At 40.4% G+C, this 24,373-nt stretch overlaps 1 protein-coding gene across 1 annotated transcript in view; it reads right to left on the bottom strand.

Moving 5' to 3' along the window:
* Nucleotides 1–8,469: 8,469 nt before the first annotated feature.
* The window catches only part of TTC7B (tetratricopeptide repeat domain 7B), a 137,454-nt gene continuing 121,550 nt past the window's right edge, over nt 8,470–24,373 (bottom strand). Inside the window, exon 19 of the mRNA XM_026079525.1 lies at nt 8,470–9,480. Within this exon, the coding sequence (XP_025935310.1) occupies nt 9,259–9,480 (222 nt within the window). The 3' untranslated portion in view covers nt 8,470–9,258. The remainder of the gene's footprint in view (nt 9,481–24,373) is intronic.

The raw sequence follows: 24,373 nt of genomic DNA, 5'->3' as shown, positions 1-24,373 counted from the left end.
GTGCTCAGGTCAGGACCGTTAGGTGCCTACTTCCTACCCATAAGGTATTGGCACTGCTTTGTTGCAGTCCCGTCAGGCTTGGTGTGTAAATGTGCTCAGGGCATGCCTACCTTGTGGCTCTAGCAACAGGTTCCCACGGCCACAGCACCCTCAACAGACCTGGTGGGGCCTCTACCCGGGCTAGAGCAGCCCGGAAGCTGGAGGCTCTGCCCAGTAAGTTCAGGTCTGGTCTCCTCTAGTTGGAGAGGGCTTGAAACCCACAGCACTTAGGGAGGCAGTCAAACAGCAGATCCGAGGGTAATTTAGGAGAAAGCAATCCTCATCTGAAACCAGCAAGCTTGCATGCAGGAAGATAGACTTCATGAAGGCTAGACAGAGCATCGAGTAAAGCCCTACAAACGAGGGAGTGGAACTTAGAGAGGGCAGAGTTCCTGACCTGTGGAATATATATGCTTTTTTTCTTTTTTTTGAAGTCAGTGATTGTCTAACATAAAACTCATAGTCACTGATACCACAGTAACATTTCTGTAAAAGATTCAGAAAATCTGAATTTTTACCAAAAGAGGAAATCTGGCAGTTTTGGGGCCCACCCAATATTACTCTGATGTTGGCTAAAACAATGCTTATTACAGAACCATGCTGAATCCAAATTCTGTAGCTCTGACCATAGCTCAATAACATATAATTTTCATGCCTCTATTCTAGCAGGCTATTTATACCACCCCCACTTCACGCAGGCTGCAGCTGCTGTTGTGCCTGAATGTCTCAGGCCTAGTGAGCTGCTTTCTAGAGGATGCTTTCTTCTAGGAATCAGGACACAAAAGCTGTTGGAGCATATTGTTCAGCATCTCCCAGTTAACTGGGAAATCAAGGACAGGCAGGAGAATGGAGGCAGCATTTGCCATTGGTCTCTGTCATCCATTGTGCAGAAAGGTCTCTGAAGTATCTGAACATGAAAAGAGCATTGATAAACACATAGTGGGGAGTGGAATAAAAGGGAGGCAGAAGCTACATCTTCTTTCAAAATGCTTGGGAGGCTAACATGCACTGCCTCCACGATGGAAATTTCAGCTTTTCTGTAGAATATGCCAGCTCTCAGAAGCACTTGTTAGCTGTCTTAGGACTGCTCCTGCTCAAATTTGTGAAAACAGATTTGAGCTGACACTGAATATTTCTGAAAATTTATTATTTTCTCACCTTTGGCTAGAGCCTTTTAGGCATTTAGCTGCTAGGGGGGATAAGTACGTTCTAGGCCTCATTTCCCTGTCTGTGTCCTTATGTGCCTTTTTTAGATTGACTGTGATTCTTTGGACAAAAATGTTGTTTGCAGTGTGTTGGCATAGCCAGACCTCAGGGAGGTTTCCATCTCTGTTAGGTCCCTTAGGAGTTACAATGCTGGCTCAATGTTTGCTGGGACTGTCATCTGCACACCTCTGGTATGGGCATGATTTCTTTCTTCGAGCAGGTCCCTTGCCTTCCAAATAAGAATAAGACACACAGCTGACCTAGCTGGCTAAACATAGCTAAGACTGTATCCCCAACACTGCAGTATATCACAACCAGTGAAAGTTCTGCTAGAAATGTCTGAGAAGGCTTGATGGTGATGTAGCTGGTCTCACAGTGGGTTGGCACAGGTAAGCTGCCAGGACAGCCCATCATGTGTCTGAGCCCTGTCTTACTTTTGGCCTGATTTGGACCTACAGAGAGAGGAAGATTAAAGAACTGTAACCTACAGTATGCAGGACTGAATGTTTGATGGTGATAATGGCCAAGAATCACAAATTAAGTTCATTTTGGGGCCAAGAAAGGAAATAGTTGCGCAACAGCATCACTTCCTAGTCAAATTCTCGACAGAATGGGAATCAAGGTCCAAGATACGAATCGTGGGGTGAGGCTGATGTGTACTGAGGTGTGTTGGCCATGAGAGCTGTTTTCAGTCTCCTTGGTTGTGACCTGTATCTCTGCCTCCAGCATTTCCAATAAGCCTTTTAGCTGTGGTTCTGGGCTCCTATTAGACACCAACTTACGAATTCTCACGATGCATTTGTAGGCTACAGTGAGCAAAGTCCACATTATTTCTGAACAAGAACAGCCACATAAGCATGTAGTCTATTTTTAACTTACAGATATCAGCATCACAGTTGTAGTGAATGCATTTTAACTTTCCTGAGCATCTCCATTATCACTCAGTCTCTATTTTTCAAACTATAATGTAATAGGACACTTCAGTAGCACAATAGCTCAGGATACTATTCACAGCAAAGGCATCTCAGCTGGGCACAGAAGCCCACCCCGCTCATCCTGTTGTGTCTCTTCGGGCAAGCACGGTGCGCTGAATCCAGAAACTGAAAATTCCCTTACAAGTAAATGTGGGCGAGACACAGCCGGGAACTGCAAGACCAGCTAATTTGAGCTCTGCCACCCTATTTTGGCCTTTGTTTTGTTGGTAATAGTTAGGGAAACAATAATGCAGGTTCACAACATGTGTAATCCAACCTACCTAATCGTGGGCTACTTCCAGGAGGGGCTCAGGCTCCCTCCCCACCTTCTACTGCCTCCTCTGCATCAAAAAAAAAAAGAGAAGGCCGTGAGCGCAGCGAGCTGATCTGACTCACCCTGTAGCCTCACACTCACCGCACGTAACACAGCAGAGGCAACGCGAACGCGGGGGAGAGGGCAGGAGCTCCTTTTCAACAACAGCTGCCATTAGTTTGATTCAAGCATAAGACGAAATCGCACCATAACCCAGCACACAAGCCATATTTTGGTTAACCCTTTGTATCACTGATTTTCACCCTTGCAGTACCCGATACAGCAGGTGATGTCTTTCAGGTAAAATACCAGCGAAGTATATGTTACCTTCCTCTGTCAGTAGACACTGAAAAACGTACAAGAGTTTGTTTGCATCTGCTGGTGGGCCATCCCCGCCGCTAAGCAAAGGCAGCTAGCGCCCACTCCCTTTTTAATTTTTAATCTTTCAAACATCAGTGTTGGCTGGCTCAGGAGACATCAGGCAGCAACTGCTCACACAGGTGCATTTTGAGTTACTGCTTCATGCAGCTTCTGCCACAGGTCAGCTGAACTGCGCAGCGTTCCCCCCCCCAGGGAAGCAGCCACCTGGAGCAGGATGACACCTTTTTGAGTGCGTGCTGGCGCAGGGGTGCTCTGCAACCGTGCCTTCCTTCAGACTGACCGCAAGCATGGTGAAATAACGCAGAAGCAGGGAAACAGGATGATCAGACAAGAAGAAATTGTTCCTGAAGTGTGTGTGTGGAAAGAAGTATTTTTTTAGCTTGCAAGTGTGTCGTTAGGTACTGCAGTTGCAGAACCTGGCCTGCAATTGCAGTTTCAGCCGAGGATCCCTTTCAAGCCAGTGTTCTGCATTTTCATGACAAATCCTAGCGCTCAGGAGTTTAACCATTACCCTAAATGTGGTAGCAGAATTTTTTTTTTTTAAGGGAAGAAAAAAGAAAAAAAGACTTCTGTCAGAAGACTGCTGTTTTACTGCAGGTAAAGGGCTATTTTTGCAAGGCAGTCTGAAGGGAAGCAAACTTGCTAGAAATGTTTTATGGCCTCTGTTGCCCCCTCCAGTCCTACATTAGTAGTTGGTGCTGTTTGGAAAACAATGATCCTGGGAAAGCCTACATTAATAACAATGAAGTCTAAGGCTCATTATTTGATATACATTTAATACCTTCAAGGTGATCACTAGGGTCAGAATTTCCCGGTCTGGCACCAGCAACTTCCTATGAGCGAAGCAAAGCCTGTTTATCGAGGAGCCGGCATTACAAGGGCTCGAGCGAGCTCGCCAAAGAGCTCTGAGTCATCTCAAAACCTTCTGCCGTAGGTGTGAAGTGCATCTGCAGCCTTGCTTTTGGTAACACATGAGCGTGTGTGGGTGTGTGTGTGTGCATGGAGAACCAATTACATACAAAAAATTGCGAGCAAGCCCACTTCGCCCTTCAGTGGTGAGAAGGGTCATCCACACGCCGCCCAGATGTTTGTGGTGGAGCTGGCCTGTGCCGGGCTGCCTGGGAGGGCTGAGCTTGGTGCAGGGCAGACGAGCGCGGCCACGCAGCCCTCCCCRAGCTGCAGCGGCGGGGGGCCAGCCTCGATCGCACTCTCAGGGCAGCGGGACTTGGCTGTAGAAAGGAACCGAAATGCGCTGCCATCATTTTTAAAGCCACATCACTGGGGTAATAACCAACAAATATTATTATTACTTTATTATTTACTGAAAAAAATTTCAAGCCAGATAGGCTGGCCACCCTAGAAAGGGTAATTTCACACTGAAGAGTGCCGCTTTCTTGGGGAGGCAATTTTAGAGGTGGTGACGGAGCTGAGAGAGCCATGAGCTGGCCCCATGAGCCCGCGGAGGACTGCTTGTCCCAATGGAGCAGGCTGCAGCCCTTGGCACCTGGATGAAGGAGGCAGAGGTAGTCTCTCCTGAAGTGATGTCTGCGGTGAGGAGGCATCTCTTTTAAGGACACAAAGGGAAAGAATCCAACACAACAACGACCCTTTAATGTCCAAAATAGGTCTTTACACTTGGTTCCTTCAAATAAAAAAATTCCTTTAAATAAAAAGCTTTGGAAGCAAATGCAGATTTAGAAAGCCAAAAGCACTCTCCCTCCTACCTTCAGGAGCTTTGCTGTGTGCTCCTTATGGACTGTGTTCGAAAGGCCACATCTGCCAGCTGTTCTGCTTCAAAACATCTGGGCAAAAATGACCGTGTCGTGTTCAGTGCTTGTCTGTTCCATGATTGGCTATATGATAGGAGTTGGGCAGAAGCAGTTATTTCTTTTCAAAAGATTAAGAAATTAAAAGTAAGGTTTTATTTAAAATCAGAATTAAATCCCAAACATTTTAAGTTCTCATTGAAACAATAGTCAGGGAGACTAGGGACTTGGGCTACGTAAAAGCTTTAAACTGAGAAGTAGAAAGACCAGGTAACCAAGTTGGTGGCAAACCAGCATATCAGCAACATGCATTTCTGAAAAGTGGATAAACTGACTAACCTTCTCCCCCAAAGTATGGAGTTGTATTTCTTTCTGATTCCCATTAGATTTAACCTCACTTTCACTTCTCTTCAAGCCCACTTGCTGGCTTTGCAAGTCTAAGGGTTTCCTATCAAGTCTCTGTTCTTTTCACAAAATCGCTAATGACAGTCACACTGGTCAAATTATGAATATGCACTGTCTATCTTGCCTATTGTCCCTGAGTATAGGATTCTTACTAACTAGTGGATTTTTTTTGTGATCATATAGAAATATATGGAAGTCTAATACACTCTAGAGTAGCATGCCAGTGGAATGGGATAATGTAATTTGGAGATAAGGTTAAACAGATGAAATGCTGGAAAAGCATATTCGCTGAAAGTGTACGCTAGCATACAAGAATATAACTTGATGCTAGTGGATAGGATGATTGCCAGATTGATGGTTAGGAAAAATATCATTTTATTTGACAACTGAACAAATAAAGAACGTGAGGTAATCCTAGAACTCCACTAAACCCAGGCTTATACCATCATTTCAGAGTCAAACAGTCAACTCAGGAAAAAACATAATTTCAAAGAAAATTATAGCATTTTTAAAAATAGCCTTTGATGTTTAAAGTATGTGTAATTAATGACAACAGTTTTCAAAGATACAGTTGGATTGATCCTCCTTGGACTGGCTCTTGTGCCCGTGGTTCCCTATCAATCACGGAAACAAAGACATCAAATTCTGGCTAAATAAAATTCCTGGAGTAAAAATGGTTATCTGCACCAAAATTAGAGATGAATTTTAATCAATCAGTTATTTCAGTGACAATTTTCCTTATTTTAAGCACTGCTGAGCTGGAAATTTTATCATCTAGTGCAATAAATTCTGTTGTTACAGTCTAGCATGTGTAGCATATACCCCAAATGTTATTAGTTTTGAGTAGCGCAAGAATACCACTAAAAAAAATCTCCTCTGAAACCTGCTATTCCAGTCTGTTTTGGATGACAGAAACATATTTGATTCCTGTTGAAAGACTGGAGATCTCTTAAGCTTGTGCAACTCATTATCATACAGTTAGAGTGTCTGATAATGCAATTTAACAACCATTTTAAGCTGGCATACGTACAGGCTGCTGTGCAGAGAGAAAGTCCTGTCTTTTCTTCTGCATGTTAGTGTTACTATTTGTGCAGTGAATCGGATCAAAGAACTAATCCTAGCAAAGCCCTGGGGCAAGGGAGCAAGGTGTTGGCTTAGTTTGCAGCTGGATCAGTCCCTGATTTACCTTACCATTCACCTGAACAGCTCTTATTGCTGACACATGCCGGGGGAGCAAGAGCACATGTAGATCTGTGTCCATACGGAGATTATCAGCTGCAAAGCTTAGGAGCAGCCCTGATGCAGATGACATTGACCTCTTGGTACTAAGGTGAACAGATCTCAGGGCCGGGTGTTCGCGCTGGGGTGGCATGCTTCCTTCGGGCGACTGAGATACCAGAGCAGTCTGAGGGCAGATGGCAAAAATACACAGAAAGATCTGTATGTCAACTAGCATGAACATTATATATTAAAATATTACTGGCCTTCTTACTCAATTTTTTTAAAAGACCTCACAGCTACAAAACCTAGTACCTTTTTTTTTTTTTTTTTTTAAGTTGAAAACTATGTTTAAACAAGGATTCATATATTTAATTCATATATTTAATTCATATGCCACAAGGCCTTCTACTTCTGCCTGAAAACTCCTAAATGTAAGGTTTTACAGTGATAATCCATTTTTAAAAACAACTAGTTGAGTTTTGACAAGGCAATTCCCAAGAGGTAGAAGCTCATGGATTTACAGCAAAATAGACTCCAGTCTAAGAAAAATGAGAGTTAGATGTTTGGGTTCACCTGAACAGCACAACAGCAGTGACAACTCCTATGCTAATAGCAGACATGATACAAGTAGACTGCTAAACTTTCCACTTTGGGAGTTTGGCAAAAGAGGTCAGGGCTTTAAATTAACTGAGAAGAACCAAAGATAAATTCTGTTATTAAAGAGTTCTCCTATTCTCTACTTTTGTCTGAAACTCTCTTCAGAAAGATGACTAGTCTCAGAGCTAGGTGCCAACTGCTGTGTTAGAAAAGCTTTGCTGTTATAATAAAAAGGGAATAAATATTGTGAAAGAGCATGTATGTGAAAGGAGAGCAACTGACAAGTTATTATAAATTTAAGTAACTGAACTGGGATAACAGAAGAAGGTCCAAGAAGAATTGAATTAAACCAATCAAGGTTTTGCAGTATCTTTTGGCAAACCAGGTACCATGGAGTGAGTGCTAAAAGACATCAGGGCCAGAGCATACATTATGAGTGGAACTAGAAAAGAGAGATCAGTTGGCAAGTAAAACGGAGGAAAAAATGCCAAGGATAGTAGGAGGAAAGCAAGCAAACCAGGCACTTTGAAAGGGGAAGGAATACTTTGATGTTTTTGCAATGAGCAGGAAGACAGTATTGCAACTGGTTTTAAAAGAGATTTGAAAATACTACCTATTTCAGTGTTTTCGTCCACTTTACAGAGAACATATGGTCTAAGAATTAAGCAGATACAATTTGAAAATTGCCTTAGCCTAAAAGGCATATAAAATGCCAGGGAAAAAAAGAGGCACAAGGGAAGAGCTCTACTAAGATTAAGGCTTCTGCCATTTGAAGATAGTTGCTGATGTGTGCAGAACCTATGTCTCAGAGAGGATCCTCAATGCATTTGAGGCGAGTATGCTCTCTGGTGAGCTACAAAGAAAAACATTTGCTGTTATTTTCCTGAATCATCTGCTATCTTGTGCTAAACACCATGAAACTGCTTCTTGTGACAAATCAGGCAAATACCAATGAACACCCAGTCTAATGGGAAATCTGGAATTTTTCCCAGGTTCCATATGAGCACAATATTAAAAATGAGCAGACACTAGACCAGCCTAGCTCATGCTCCCTGAATATTCATTGCAATGGATGACTCTTATCCACTCACCCCAGAACAGCTCTGGCAAATACTTGTCTGCTAAACACTTGGCACTATTACTACTACTGATATGGCAGTAATATGCTACCAGTCAACTTTTCTTTCACATGAAATGAGGGAGATGTTCAGAAAAAACTGCAAAGATAGGTAAAGAAAACTGAAGAGGGGACTGCTGTTAGACAAGCACCAGCAATGTATACATAGAAGTCCCTGCATTACGCAGGAGCACAATAATCTGCCTTTATTGAGAGCTGGAGTGGAAGGAGTAAAAAGGAGAAACGAAGACTGAAGGAAACCTGAAATCTAAAATAACAATACTATTGGCAAAGAGAATAGCAACTTCTCTTCTCTAACCTGGCCTCAGGGCATTTAATATCAGTATTGTTCATCTTCTCAAGGCTAGCCAGCCTCAGGCCCCCCATCATTACAATGTATCCACAAGCCATCTATTTTCCTCTGGGTTCTTAATCAGGACACAGGCATGGTTCCATTTAAAAATCATTTTATTATTATTAACATAATCTTCCCATTTAGCCAAGTGTGGGTCATGTATAAGGAATGTCGGTAAATATTCCATTTGAGGCTTCTTTTTACATATTTCCATTGATAAATAAACTCTGAATTCACATAAAAAAGTTAAACTTAAATAACTAATATATTTTTGTAACAGGCATACATCGGTAAAATATAAATATTCTTGTACTCAGCCTTTGTTCTAAATAGAGATAACAGTTAGCCACACATCACAGTTATTAACAACTAAAAAGAAGAACTCAACTGATTTTCTGGCCTGGACTAAAACAGAGATGGAAACAGAAAATTCACATTTTGACTTTGGGCCAAAAGAGGTTGAGAGGCAGGAAGAGAACAATTTTCTTAACAGCCTTGTCAAAAATAGTCTGCTCTGCCACTGAATTTTAACTTGAATATATTATTCTACATTCAGTAGTTGATTTCATTATAATTTTATGTAACACTCAAATATTACTAACAAAATATGGCACATCATCCATGAACAATATAACGATGTTTTAAAACTACCAGGGCAAAAGTGTAGGCGATATGAGTGTTGGTTCTGGTTAGCCATTTTGTCCTCTCAGTTTAACATTAATATATTGCATCACGACACTGTTTTGGCCACTTTCGCCGCAAGAAACCGGAGTTTGTTACCTGTAGCTCTAAATTTTTTCAAACTAACCAGTTACCGGCCAGTCTGATACACTGGGTTTCCTCACCCAGGGGTCAGACCAAGATAAGTTTATCAGGATACCCTCTCAAAGAACTCTGGGAATGATGGTGAAAGGGACTACAGGACTGCTCGCTTCCAGCTCCAGCGCTGTCAGGAAGCACTCGGTTGCGGCATCGTCATTGCCTTGGGCCTGCAGCACCTCCCCTAGCCCGTTCCAGACCTCATGGGCTGTGGAGTTCACCTGGACGGCGTCACGGAGTATCTTCTCAGCCAAGCTGTAGCGCCCTAGCTGGTGAAGTATCAGAGCCTGCAATAAAACACAGGAAAAAATGGTTGAGATTACAGGGCAGGACTTTCCTGAAGCTCAAATTCTGTGCAGCAACAGTGGAATAAGTGCAGGTAGCCGATGGGTTCACAGTGTTACAAAGTACACAGTTATTATTATTATTAAATCAACTTCCGTTAAAATCCTACTTCTGATTCCAGATGAAAGCAAAATGTTGGACACCTGATCTTAAAATCTTACATGTATGTTGATTTTACTACAGATCTCAAACAGCACAGTGAGAAGATGAAATGAGATCACCAACTGAAGCAGCCTATTCCACATCTGGAAGAAGAATTGCACTGGGACTAATATTGCACCATTAATAAAAATTCATTAATTTTATAATTATTAATAATAATAGCCCAGGAGGTAGATAACTTCCTCAGGAGCTTCCTAGGCACAGATTCTGCATCTTCCTCCACGGGATGGAATTCAATTCAATACCATGCTATCTGAGAGAACATCCAAATACACTGGGATATGGGCTGACTGAAGCAGTGGAAAACTCCAGCCATCATATTCCACTACGTTACTGTGCAGGAAAAGTTCTAGAATAACCCAGTAAGTGAGAATTATTCAAGGATTATAATAATCCCCAAAATGTTATGCATTTTTACTTTGTTATTTTCCATTGCAAAACGCATAACGACCAAAAATCTTTCCTTCCCAGAGAGGTGTCCTGATTACATGCTTACAGATTTCTTACGACTTCTCCCGTCCCAGCCTGCACTCCTTGGATCATGATTTCTTTTATTTCTCTTTGTACATCTGTCCCTCAAATCCTTACCAATCCAGGCACCGATTATTATAAAGCACTGAAATTCTGTGCAATCAGTGAATTACCCATCACACATTCCTGGAATTCTGCCCACCGCACTTACTTGTAGTATATGTGGACTACTAACTCCTAACCAGAGAAGAGCTTGCCCTGAAGAAAAACTATATAAAGAGCAATAGATAGTTTTGACAATAAATAAAGAAATGTAATGAAGGCTAATTTCTATGAGCCTAGCATGTGTTCTATCATAAAGGTACTGGAGGAAATTTTGGTTTGGGATTTTTTTGAGGTGTCAAGTCAGTCAGCATTTCCAGAGTGGGTGAGCAGTACTTCCAATCAAAAAGATCAGGTAACTCTCAGGGAATGGTATTTTTTTCCTGCAGGGAAGTGATCAGTGACTGGTAGGTTTCAGTTGCAAAATTACGAAAAATGAAGCAAAGTAGAATATATAAAGGTGATTTGCATATAGTCAGTTTAGTATAACCATCTAACCCTAAAATTTACTACTACTATAAAAAAAAAAACACTTGATTTTCAAGACAAGATTTTCTAATTCATTTTTTAAAATCTGCTTTCTTCTTTTTTTGTGACAATTTGTATATTTTATACTAATTAAACATGTGAGTGCTTTGAATACTGGTAATATTTTTTTCCAAATATGCCAGACTATTTTCCCCACTTGTTAAAGATACAAGCTGTTCTTTTCAAGACCAAAGGAAACAACCAAATCTTGCAGATATAAGCCTGTTAATGGGAATACAAACAAGTTATGTCACATCTGCCTTATTCTGTATGGGGAAAAAAACACAGAAGAGATTTTTCAGATGATAGAACTAGAGAAAATATTGGTTGTTTGAATGTTGTTACACTTTTCTAAGAACATAAGCTATTTAGTACTGGTGAAGGACGTTGACTTTAAGTGTTCACGCACAGAGCTGCTCTCGCGCGGGCGATGGGGCCACATCCATGCCTGTGATGCCACAGCATTTTAGCAGGAGCCTCTCCGAAATCCCAGTTGTTCTCTAGCTCCTGGGCTGGGCTGACAGAGAGAAATCTGCTCTCGGCAGCAGCACCGGGGGACGAGCTGGGCTTCCGAAGACCCAACGCAGCAGAAATCAGGCTCATTTCATGCAGGGCATCAAAAGGACAACAACATTTGGTCACGATAGCTCTGGGCTGAACTCGAACAAGCCATCTAGGGAAAGACAACACACTATCCTCTGGCTCATTCACTCCCTCTGAATGGTGGCCAGATGTCAGTGTATTGTGACTGTCCAGTTCGTAGATCTCCCTCCTAAACCACTTCATTAAAATTCTGGGCTCAGAATATATTCAATTCTTTGCAGTCCTTGCCCGACTTTGTGCTATTAAGCACTATGCTATAGACCACAGGGAGAAAGAGCAGGCATGCCTATCACGCAGCAACGTCCTTCAGGGACCTCACAGCATCGCCCATCCACGAAAACTGAGTTTACCAGCTGTCAGCACATGCTTGCTCTCTGTACTAAACTATTCAGGAAAAACAAAAACCGAAAACCCACACTCCTTTAAGATTCCTGGAAATCAATACAAATCATCATAGTCTCTAACTGCACATTTTCCTTTGTTTCCTAAATGGAAACAAAACTTGCAGCTCCCAGTTCCAGCCTTTATCTATTTAGCAGCAGATGGGCAGACAACACTTATTTGCTTAACGTTATGTCTCTTATTTTATGACTGGAGATAGGCATGAGCAACATCTCCAGATCACGATGTATCAGCTCTGTGGAAATCTAGAGGAACACCTAAGCAGCATGTGGGTCACACCTTCAGACTTGGGCACGTTAGTTTAAAAACTGAACAACCAAACAGAATGCCTTCTCCCTATATTCTCTTTATAAACAGGCACACAAACTTCTTTAAAAACAAGCACTATAAGGATTCTGGAACTTGAATCAATCAGAAAAACTGCTGAATAATCATCCTAGTACATACCACAGGAATTAGTAGGAAAAACACCCATTCCGCAAGAGATAATGGAGACAGTAAATTCCTCAGGAGTTACACAGATCGAACCCAGGGTCTTGGATCTCCGTGTGTTCTAACACGCTTTAGTACTTAGACACGTGCGTAACAGACGTGCTTCATACAGCTTTTTGTATCCTGCTAAGAGAAGGCAGCAAGTGCTTTTCTTCCACTAGCTCTTTCACATGAAATGCTGAAAAATTTCTGACATTTACTTTTAACATACTGTTATAAAAGCCTCTAATGTGTGTAGGCCTCTTCATTTTCATTTTGCAGCTCAGTACAAATTTTATTTATTACTTTTCCCCAGGTTTGGTTTGTTGTTCGGTTTTTGTTTTTTTTCTTTTTGGTAAATCATATCCTACCTGCTAAGGGACAGGCTAAGGGATATCCCAGAAGGGCTTGTAAGCCTCCAGCTTCGGCCTGTTGAAGATGGCTTTATGCTATGAACTCTCTAACCAAATCTTATTTTTCAGCCAGCTCTGCGTTGTAGAGATGGATTTTGTAACTCAGAAAACTCTGATAAGAGAAAACTCTTATCAGAAATGGCACAGACAGGAAGCAAAGGGCATCTCCGAATAAACAAAGAGAATTTTTGTCCCACCGCTACCAGCAGTGAAAGTACTGCTTTATGTCTGCTTCTGTGGGTTGTTGACGTTTACATCAGTCACTTTGAGCAGTCAGCTGTACTCATAAATAGCTGGATTTTGTCTGCTTTAGAAGGGCCACCAGCCCTTTCAAGCGCCCGTGCTGTCRCCAGGGCTGCGAGCCAGGAGCAGCAAGGACGTTCCAACGTCAGGACATACCACGAGGGACTTGCTAATAAAGAAAATTATTGTACATTGCTTGCGACAGGGACGTACTTTAGTCACTGGAAGACAAGGTTCTGCACAAGCATCACATCAAAACAAAACAAACCCCTCCAGGAATTAATAAAGGAGGAGAGAAAAAAAGCATCAAATTTTCCTCTTTGCTATCACAAGTTATTTTTCAAGACCTTGCAAATTCTTTTCTCATGCGGTCTGGAGTCACAAAGTCTCTCTCTATTTAGTCAATGATTTTATGTGTATTTGCTCCCTCTGTCATCAGCTTCATGCATCATTTTACATTGCCCCATCCCCCCAGTGCTATTCTGTGATTATTTCTCAAAACATCTGTCCAGGGATTGTTTTTATAGTGCTCAGTCAAACAGGACCAACCCCCGATTGAGGGCCCTAAGCACTGTTGTCAAAACATAAGTCATTTGCTATTATTCAGCATCTCCTAGGTACCTATACAAATACAGTCAAGCAAAACAGCTATTGAGTCTGAATATAACAGAAATATCTTAATGTTTCATCCAAAAGATTTAGCTGAATAGATACAGACCTTCATTCTTACTTATCTTCCATGCATCAAGGAACTGGGATTATATCTTCTGTATTCTGGACTGTGGCTGGGGACTAAGCTTATTTAACATTTTAATTAGTGACACATCACAAGAATGACGAGAGTGATAGTCAGATCAGATAACAAGCTAAAGCTAACAGGATAAAGCTAAGAGGATATCATATAGAAACAGCGTGATGGGCTTGAGAACTGGCATAACAGAAATATGGCAGAACGCAGGACCGCGAAGTGGAAGACAACCCAACAGTAACAAGGAAGATCTGCTGCACGGTCGTGGCCTGTTGACTGTTAAGTAACTCAGGAGAAGGGCTTGGATATACCAGGCAGTCACAGGATGGCGATGTGAAAAACTGCCAGTGCGAAAGGGGACAACGCAAGTGACAGCAGGAGAGGCTTCCGCTAGAGAGAAGGCGGATTTTAGCAGCTCTGCCATACACAGCCATAGTTAAGACCTTCCCTGGAGCCTTGTGTAGTCCCCCCCATTCAAAGATCATTCAGCCTGGAACAGCTACAGAAAATGACTATTGAGATAACTACAAATCTTAATTTACAAGAGAAAACTGTCAGGCTTGGCTTGTTTAATCTAGCAAATCAGAAGCTGAGAGATGAAGTTACTTGCTATAAAGACAGTAGAGGGAACAGAATAGAGAAAAACTACTTTAGCTAGAAAATAATGCTGGCACAAGAATAAATGTGTATAAATTGGCTGTGAGCAAGTTTACCAAAAAAACATTAAAGGATTCCTAGCAATTGTGGTAGAGATTTTGGAACAGCTTTCTACTCACAACAGTAGGGTGAAAAACAAGCAGTTTTAAAGACTGGAGTCCTACATGAGAAGCTTGCATGGCCGGATGTTTATGAGGAGGAGACTTGTCTAGATGACCCAGGGAGCCTCTGCTACTCCTGTTACAGTATCAGTTTCTCCTTCAAGTGCATATCCATATTCCTTTTAGTCATCAGAGGAAAGTAAGCGATAATATTTTCATGCTTATAGATGCCACTACTTAATGCTTCTGCTCTAAGAAAAAATTTCTCTTAAGTCTTTGAGTTTCACTTCAGAAGCAGATGCAGAGAAATGTCTAATTAATACAAAGATTAAAAAACAAAATTATGGTAAGCATCCAGCTTATTTTTGTTGAAAGCAAAAGAAAACTAAGATGACAAAGGATTTTGAAATCTCCAAATCCAAGAGGCTTTTTTTTTCTTAACATATTCTAGCCTTTTGGTTACAGAAAGGTGCACAGTGGAATTGTCAAGTGCATGCAAGACAACATGTTTGATTACCATTTACTTCAACAGGACCTAGGTCCTTACTCCCTTTAGCTGACTTTAAGTACATCACTACTTATCTATTTGTATCCTAGATAACCAAGATACCTTTAAAATTTGGTCTGTGGTGATGGCACAATAAATCCACTAGTTACAATTAATACATTCTTTAATAAGTTGCAGTTACATTTTTATATATAGTTGATACCTCAAAATTATGTTTTTATGTAGTTATTTTTTCCCCTTGCATTTTCAACATATTAAGGCTACTTTTCCTTAGCTAAATGTAAGATTTTTAAAAAGAAAAACATTCAGACTAATTCTAATTTCCAAATGCAGCTGGACAGTCTCCAAGTAAAACCTTCAGTTAGCATAAAAATTCATCATTATTTATTAATAAAATTTCATCACACCAAATCTGAATAACATAATACAATAAGCAACTGTGTACAGTAATAACTGCTTAAATAGTGTAGTCTTCACTGTGAAGGTTTTTTGTTTTTTGTTTTTTGTTGTTTTTTTTTGCAAAAGGGCTTTGCATCTTTTCACATTAACCTGTCATAATGATTATACCAAACAGTCAATGAAAAACATGAATCTAGAAAAACAAACACAGAACAAAAATAAAAACTAATTAAATAACTGCTTTCTGATTTTGAAAACATGATTAAAACTAGACATTTAGATAAGACTAGAAGGCTCACTTTTTTTTAATTTGCTTTTAGGCAAATGCGAATATCTAAAATTCAAATTTTTCTCACGGAAAAAAATTAAAAATATAAAATTATGGCTTTTAAAAAATACACCTCAATGAACCAGAGCTTTATCATTAGGTGACAAACATGAGATTTGCAATAAGTACAAAAAAATGGTAACACTACTAAGATCGCTACGGTTCCTTGATCCAGTGTGACTAACAATTCCTACTTCAGACAGCTGCAGGTTCTCTTCAGGTCTGTCCGTCTACCTTACCACCCCATCTGGAAAATAAGCAGGGCTCAATAGGAGTGCAGCTTGACATTTTTTCCTTTGCTCCTCTGATACCAAATGGAACAATTCCATTTTCTCCGAGAAAAATAGAGACTTAGAATGATGAAGGATGTTCTCAAAAGTCATGAAAATTAATTCAAAGCAGAAAGTTGCAACAGAAATTTTGACCATCTGGCCAGCTGCAATTTCACCTTCTTCAAAGAGGAAGCAGTTGGCTGCAGCTCTGAACCCTCTCCTAAGACTGCAGAAAAAGAAATTGCTAACTGGGAGAAAGGGAAAGTACCAGAAAAAGAAATACGGTCAACCTAACGTGCAGAAAGGGTCTGAAACAGCCTCCAGGCTTAACACCTGCAGCCTATAGAGCTTAACCTCTTAACTACAGAGGTCTGAGGTCTACTAGAAATTATTTTTATTCCTCCCCTCCCCCCCACCCCGTAGTACTATTACAAGAATTGTTCTCTAAAGAGGTTCTATATTTGTATAACTTAGACTTTATTTAGCTAAAAATACATCTCAAATCTAGAAGTTTCCCTTGCAAAAACAATAGCTGCAAGAAAACATTATGAGTGTGTGAAAATCAAAAGTGGACTGATTTTGTTTTTAGTAACAGCAGCAGGGAGACAGAGGCAGAACAGTGAAAATAGTACTTGCCTGCTTCACCAATGACCTGCTGAAGCCAAATAACCTAAAAGCTGCAAATGTATCACCAGATTCAGAGCAAGACAGATGCTGAAAATAATGACTGTTAAAAATTACAGTAACAGGCCTAAGGAACTCATCACATCCAACGCCCAACACGTTTCCCAGTTCACTATTGTTTTTTCAATCATTTTTCTTATAAGCCCCAACCTAACAGAGAATTAACTTTCAACAGTGGCTTGCAGAAAGTCATAAAACCTGCCATTTAATCTAAAAAGACTTGAAAATGAAGAATTCTGACTATAAACAGTTATAAAACTTAATATGCAACACATACATAGCAAATCCATATGCACTGTAATTTTAGCATCACAAAACTGCCCCTCGTTGCATGCTGCTTTTTCAGTCTATTTTGCATGTGCTAAGGTGGCTGCTATTTTCAAACAAATATATCAAACTTGAAGGTTTACCAGCGACTTGACAGTGTTATGCTATAATAATGAAACAGAAGTGCTAGTGAGACAAAACTAAAAAAGAAACGTTCCGTGAGGTATGAAAAATAAGTAAAATTCTGTATCTGATATTTTGCATATCCTATGATAAAAATATGCATGTTTTAAATGTATTCTATGGTCAATATAAACATGTTCCCTTTTGGTCCTGTATATTTTACATTTATAACATAGAATGAAATAGCAAGTTATTTATATGCTATTCGCTTCTATTTTCCTTTTAGCCGATTATTTTGTACTGAAACATGCCCATCTAAAGGAAGTATGACATTGCATGGAAAATCATTTCTTAATTCCTTCAGTGGAAGGAGAACACCCAAACAGTTGCATGTTTAATCACTGTAAGCAGCTATTTTCTGCAGATGAGGAAAAAACCTCACATACTGCATCAGTTGAAAGAAAAAAAAAAAAGCCACTCTGTCAGAAAAGCAATGAATAAACATAGTTCTATGTCTGTGACGACAGGGATTTTGATGGGTTTTCATATTTTCAAATTTAACAATTTGACCAACCGCAAACACTTACAAATAAAGATGATTTCTGCTTTTTTTTTTTTTTTTTTAATTACAGGCTAAATGAGGTAAGCCTCAGTTTAGACTTACGCTGTTTCAAAGCACAAATATTTTTCTTGGCAAAAAAAGAAAAGAAAAGAAAGAAAGAAAAAAAAAAGGCCGTTTAAGTCACTTGTTCCCAAAATGCAGAACACTGAACTACCTCCCTCATTTTTCTTAGTAATGACATGCTTTTCAGCAGTAAGAAGTGTATTTTTTCAAGCATGCACAAAACAAAATGTCCTAGCAGCTCCGTGTATATATATATATATATATATATWTATTTATTTATTTATTTTTAATGAGGACAACCAGCTGATGACCCTACTGCACATCACTCGCTAAACCAAAGCGAAGCGGCAGCCGCAGCGAGCCGCCAGCCCTCGCCTGCTTTTCCTGCCCCTTCCCCCAGTGCCAGCGCACCCCGAAGGTATCCGATTGCTTCCGCGGCTGCAAAACACTTGTTGCTAGGAGAAAACCTACCGCTTGGCAACAGCTTTCTAAAACAACAACTCGGCCTTTGTTGCTCGCTGAACAGCGCGAAATAATGAACACGCGTGGTCGTCGGTGCATCTGTGTATTTATAACCCCCGCGAAAACGCCTGACCCCTTCCAACAGGAATGTGTTTGCCTTTTAGTTCGTTACCATTCCCAGCTGATGATGAAGAAAGTTTCAAAATGGAAAGTTTTTTGTTTTTTGTTTTAAATTGCTGATCACAGACTTCTACCAAAATGGAAGCTCTTGAGGGACTTTTTTTTCCCCTCCTGTTAAAGATAACATAATCTTGCTGTTGTAATTTTGATTTACAGTTTATGTGACCATCATAGCTTATGAAGATAGAATTACTACCAGACTACAGTGCAAGAACGAGTGCGACTACAGCAAGTACATTGGAAGCAAACAAAACACCTTACTGACAGAGCAAAAAAGCTAATTATTATTATCTAACTTTTTATCTCCATCTGAGAATTATACTGAGGGCCTATTTTAAAGGCTGTATCTACAGTCACAGTACAAACACCACAATTCTACCTTCAAGTGTCCGATCACCGCCCTTGCCCGAACAACCAAGAGCAGTCTCAGCCCTCAGGCGATGGCCAGCTCTGAATCTGGAGCATTTGCCATCTTCTGCGAATGCTTGAAATTTCCACCCGAGCATTCCAGCACGAGGCAGCGCTACAGGTGACGGGACTCGGCGTCGCCCTCGCCTCCCTTCAGCCTGCAGCCTAGGCACGCGCAGATGAGGGAAGGGGACTTTCCTCTTCATATATAAAGTGCACTATACTAAGTACACAGTATCCTTCAAGACCTTACACCTGAAATTAAAGTCTACCCTAGACCTTTGAGCCCAATCTGTTAAGCATAAGCAATGAACTGCATAGGACCCCTCATGTATACTCTTTCCTATGTTCACCCTTTTTCCTCTATTTAGACATTTTATAGATACAAGTGCATGCCCTAATTATGGTATATTCACTCTAGAAAAAACTACCATTTCAGTATAATCTGTGGTTGTATTTGAAAATTGGTTTTAAAAGAAAGGCTAGGTTTACCACAGCATCATCGTGTTACCTACTGAGACTCCTAGGTGTTGCTTTATACTGACGCCAGTATTTTCCAAGTTTTGAGTCAAAGGGTCAGAAATAGAGAAAATCATATTTCTGTAACTCCAGACCTAGGACAAACACCACAGAGATATTTTCAATATCCAAAAGGAAGAAACAAATCCTCCAAATACAACACAAGTGCAGAACAGGCTAGAGGAACAGAAAGCCTCAGACCAAGGTTCTTGAAATAAGAAGCCTCAAAGTCAGTCCATCGAGTCCAAATTCAAGCATTTGAGCAAAATCTTGATTTCATAGGAATTGAGGTTACTGCGAACTCTGTGTCCTTACTCCACTGCCCAAAGACCACATTTTAGGTTAGCACATCTGAAGGTTCCTGGATTTGAAAGTCTGTGCTCCATGCAAAATTATCATTAATGGACAGAAGCATAATAAAAATTTCCTGACATTAGTAAAAAGTTAATACCATTAAAGAATAAATAATTAGTAAGCCATGATTTTTTAGAAGCTAACATTAAAATATTTAAGTATGAAATTAAATATATTTAGCGTTTTTCCTCATAAAAGGTTTTCTATAAAACCACAGTGAACATACACATGATACATGACCTCTGGAATAATGATTAAAAAAAAAAGTCTGTCAAACGCTCTAATGAATAAATCAGTCTAAAGCCAGGGGAATAGCTAGTTCACCCCCCAAAAAAATCAGAGTTGCAAATCCTGTACTAGGCTCTGTGGTTACAATTTATAATTAATAGAACAGTTAGAATTATAGTTAGAGTAGTTAGTTCAAATCTGAACGCTCTGGAGTTTGTTGGCTAGATAGTCTCTTTATTTTCAAGGCTAGTACTTGTAGTCTATCCTTGTCCACACTCAATACTAGAGACAACACCATTTATTTGTCTGAACTTTTGAGACTACGGGAAGAGTTTCAGAAAAAAGTGAATGATACTCTTTTAAAGTGTCATTTTCACATTTATGCATCTGCATTACTTTCATATATTCTGACAAATGTTGTATTAAATATTCAGTCAAAACTGCAGTATAACATGGCCAGTCCTTTTATTAGTGAAATAAAATAGGAATGCAAAGATTATTAAAGCACATCATTCACATTTTTCTTACTTTTGCCCTAGGCCAAAGAGACTTTTGCATATAGAACTACGTACCTGCATATGTTATAACTAAGTCTATAGCTGACGACATGGTTTCGAAGGCTTTATAACAACACAGTAGCACATACTAGACTGATACTGCAATAACAGCAATCAATCCAAAGTAACATTTTAATAATCTCTAAGGAAGAGTTTGTTTTTAATAAAACAGAAAGACAGAGGAGTCCTTAACAAAGCTGGCAGTACTGGAAACAATTCTGTGCTCTGTTGTAGTGAGAGGGACTGTGAGGGGTACAATATTCCCATGAGACGCAGACCATCACCCTCCCCCCAGCCGAAGCAGATCTGAAACACCATCTGCTCCTCAAATCCCACGCACCACTGTGGGGAAGAGACATCTACGTGCAATTTTGCAGAAATCTTCTGGGATGAGAGGGAACACACCTTCTTTTCACCTGCCCAGATTTTAAGTGAAACACAGAAGTTGTAGATAATCACTGCTAAACTGATTCATCTTTAAGGCAAGGATATTTTCAGTCTGAACGGAAGCCATACACACACCCATCTGTGCACCATCAGGCAGAAATCCAAACAGCCAAGTGCTAACCATTGGCTAAGAAAGGGCCTTTAACACTTTTAGGAAAACAAAACAAAAAAAACCCCACAACACTATCCTGGTATATTGACTTATCTTAAACAAAACATGAAGAAAGTGAATATACTTAAAGAAGATACCCTCTAAAACCTAAGAAAAACAGTACTGGACAATTAAAGAGAGAAACCCCAAATAGAAGTATTCTGGGGGGAAAAAAACAGTAAAAGTAAATAAGAAAAAAAATACATGTACTTCAACAAATCAGCTTTTTCTACTAGTGATCTGGAAGCAAACACATAAATATAGGTTCAGTATCACCTACCTTTAATAGTTCTAGTCCATATAAACCTATCAGGCTTTTTCATAAGTCTCTTTTTGTAAATCTTTGTGGATTATTGTTTATTTTTTACTTAAAACTTGCAAATAATAAAATATTTTTGATTTAATTAATACCAGATCAGAAAAGACTTCTTAGGCCATTCATTTTGCTCCCCTGCTGTTACAGGCAACCTCAGCATAGAATTTCTTCTAAAAAAGTACGAAATTCCACAGCATTTAGACCTTAATTGCTAGGAATCAAATCATCTTCCCTATTTTTTCCCTAGCCATTTTGTTTTTGTTTGTTTGAGTGCAAATGTCACCTTGCTTTACTTCGATGATGCTAATTTCTCTCATGCATTTATATGGAGCATATATTTATTGCTGATGCTTTTTCAGATAAAGCAAAGTCTCATTGGTCCTTCGAAACTTTTCCATTCCCCACAGGAAACACTTTGAAGACTTTCCATCGCTACAGTTCAGTTACTGGACAATCACTTAAGCGCTCACTGCATTTAACAACCCTGATGCAAGCTCCAGCCCAATTTTGTCATCCAGCCACGTTACTCAGGCACAAAAGACTCACCAGGCCAGCCCGGGAGGACATCCCAAGTGAAACCTGTGCTTAAATTTGCACTGCAGGTACACCTGTGCTGTGGGTCAGCCTCAGCCCATTTTACTGGGCATGGCAGTCTCCATACCTAGGGGACATGATGTGACCAGTGTAGCATGAACATCACCACTTTCCAGAAGGGAAGGAGAAAAAAAGGCACAAAAAATGATGTGCCATGTTGGGCTCAGCTAACTCGGGAACAATGGAGATGTAGCTCTTGCAATCAGATCAACCAGGACTCCCAGCTCTTTGTCCTCCCATCATTTCCATCCCCCTCTTCTTGCTCTTGCATTTTATATTTGAGAGTGTCATCGTATTTCTATTACTCAAAGCCTGAAGAGCCTCCAAATTCCACTTTTAATGCAACCAAGGCCTTTCTCCTTTAACTGTTCTTCCCAAGTGTATGAAGTGTATTTACTCCTCTGTAATCTTGTGTTAGCTTAAGTTTCATTAGATATTTCTGGACTAATGATTTGTTATTTCATCTACCAGTCCTTACAGAATTCTGGTCAACTCCTCCACAGCCCTCTTCCACCAAGTGCTTTAAGATCTGCACTTACCTCTATTTCCATACTTTCATTTCCATTACCAATTTTGCCTTTGCCATCCATGATAAATATCTCACTTCTGTTCAAAACAGGCAAAATATTAGTTTACATGGTTATGGACTTTTCATAAATGGCTTTCCATCACTGCACTGATTGACCTAGCTCTGCTGCAGTTATTTTAAGGCTCTTGAAATCCATTTTCTGAACTGTGCAAGTTAGTGCACAAGGCTGGAATCTGCTGAGAAAACTGGTGTAATTCTGAATGCCTTTTCTCCCTCATTCCTTTCCTTTGGTTTGTTACCGTCAGCTGACAGGCCTCAGAATAGATTTGAATCCTGCCTCCAAGGGCGGGCAGAATCTTGTCCATTTGAGTCACTTTTTTAGTTCACTGGAGCACAGTTGGCAGGAAGAGCACAAGAATGACAGAAAAGGCACTCCCACACAAAGCTGGGATTTGATCAGAGTAAGCAAACTGGGAAGTTAATGCTTATTGAGCTAAGAGCTGATTTCAGAGTGGCAGCTTCCACTCTCGAGGACAAGAGCTACAGCAACAGTGTGGGCTTGGGGGGGAAGGTGGGAATTCTGGAACGTAACTTAGGCAGCTGCTGTGTGTGGGGTGAATGTGAACATTTCCTACCAGCTATTGTGTTAAACAGACATGGATTTTATCTTAGGAAAAACATCCAGATGTAAACATTGCATTAAATTGAATGAAGTGCACACAGCAGAAAGACTGCACCTACTAATAAGACTTCCTACAATTTTAGGAAGCTTGTGGTTTGATTCTGCAGCAAATGACTTTGGGATGCCCAGGATAAAGCTGCACCATTTATTTTCAACACAGATATCACCAGCTGCTTATCCTATCATATCACAATTTTAAAGGAAATTAAGTTTGATGCATCAATTACTTTAATAGATCTGACAGCATTTGTGGGAACAAGAGAGAATTCAGGGAGAAAGATAAAGGGGCACAAGGGAAAAACAGTACGTGGCAGCCAAAGCACACCACCCTTTTGCAACATGAGTAACGAACTAGCTGGTGAAGGCCAGACAGTTTGTTCCAGCTGCACGGTGGAGGAGGGAGCGATATGGAGGTATCGCGGTCCGCCCCTGACCGCAAAGGGTTGCATCCCAAAAAATAATTGCTGCTCAGAGACTAACTGTTGACCTATAGTACCCCCAGCCTCATTATCCCTGCTCACCCTATTAAAAATAAAAATCACGCCCTTTGCTGCATAATGATATGTAAATAAGGGGGGGCATACCCCCAACAACCGCGCAAATGGCAATCTGGCCAATGAAGTATGTCTGCCGCGCATCCACATCCCACCTTCAGCAACTATAAACAGCGGATAGCTCACTAAAGTTTTTGGAAGGGAAGAAAATTGAACCCCCGACCTGTTCACCGGAGATTGCTGACGAGCGAGCCTCCTTCTCCCCTCCCCCAAACAGGGACGCCTCTTTGGTAAGACTTGCGCCTCCGACAAACGTCGGATGTTACCCGGGAAAATATATTATTATTGAAAGCGCTTAATTGTTAGTTTGAGCTCATAGAAAGAAAATTTGTAGCAGCAAGTGCATTTATCAATGGCAATTCCGAATCTGTTGTATCTGTTGCTTTAATAAAATCTTATTCTTTTTACTTTGCGAAACTGGCCCAGGGAAAGTCCTCAAACGGGGGGCTCTGGCAGGCAAACGTAAATTATAAAGATAAGGAAGGGCCTTCCGTCCCTGCCTTTCACGCGACAGCATTTCATACTGTTTTAGACTTTACATCAAGAACAGTTATTTCTGGCAACTGTAACCTACCAACTTCTGGCTAGGTATTCAATTAACATGACAAAGCATCATCACAGACTGCGTTAGTGTCATAGCATTTCATAGCCCTCTGGTAAGTCTTCAGGTCTGTGACCCTCATAACACCATCTGTTCTGAAGCCATTGTGGCTACGACTTTTTCAAATGGTCATAAATTAAAAACCA

This window comes from Apteryx rowi, unplaced genomic scaffold, assembly GCF_003343035.1.
Source record: "Apteryx rowi isolate R43461 unplaced genomic scaffold, aptRow1 scaffold_5, whole genome shotgun sequence".
In the NCBI taxonomy this organism is placed as follows: domain Eukaryota; kingdom Metazoa; phylum Chordata; class Aves; order Apterygiformes; family Apterygidae; genus Apteryx; species Apteryx rowi.
Note: the sequence above shows the minus strand (reverse complement) of the source record. Positions and strands in the feature narration are given on the sequence as shown.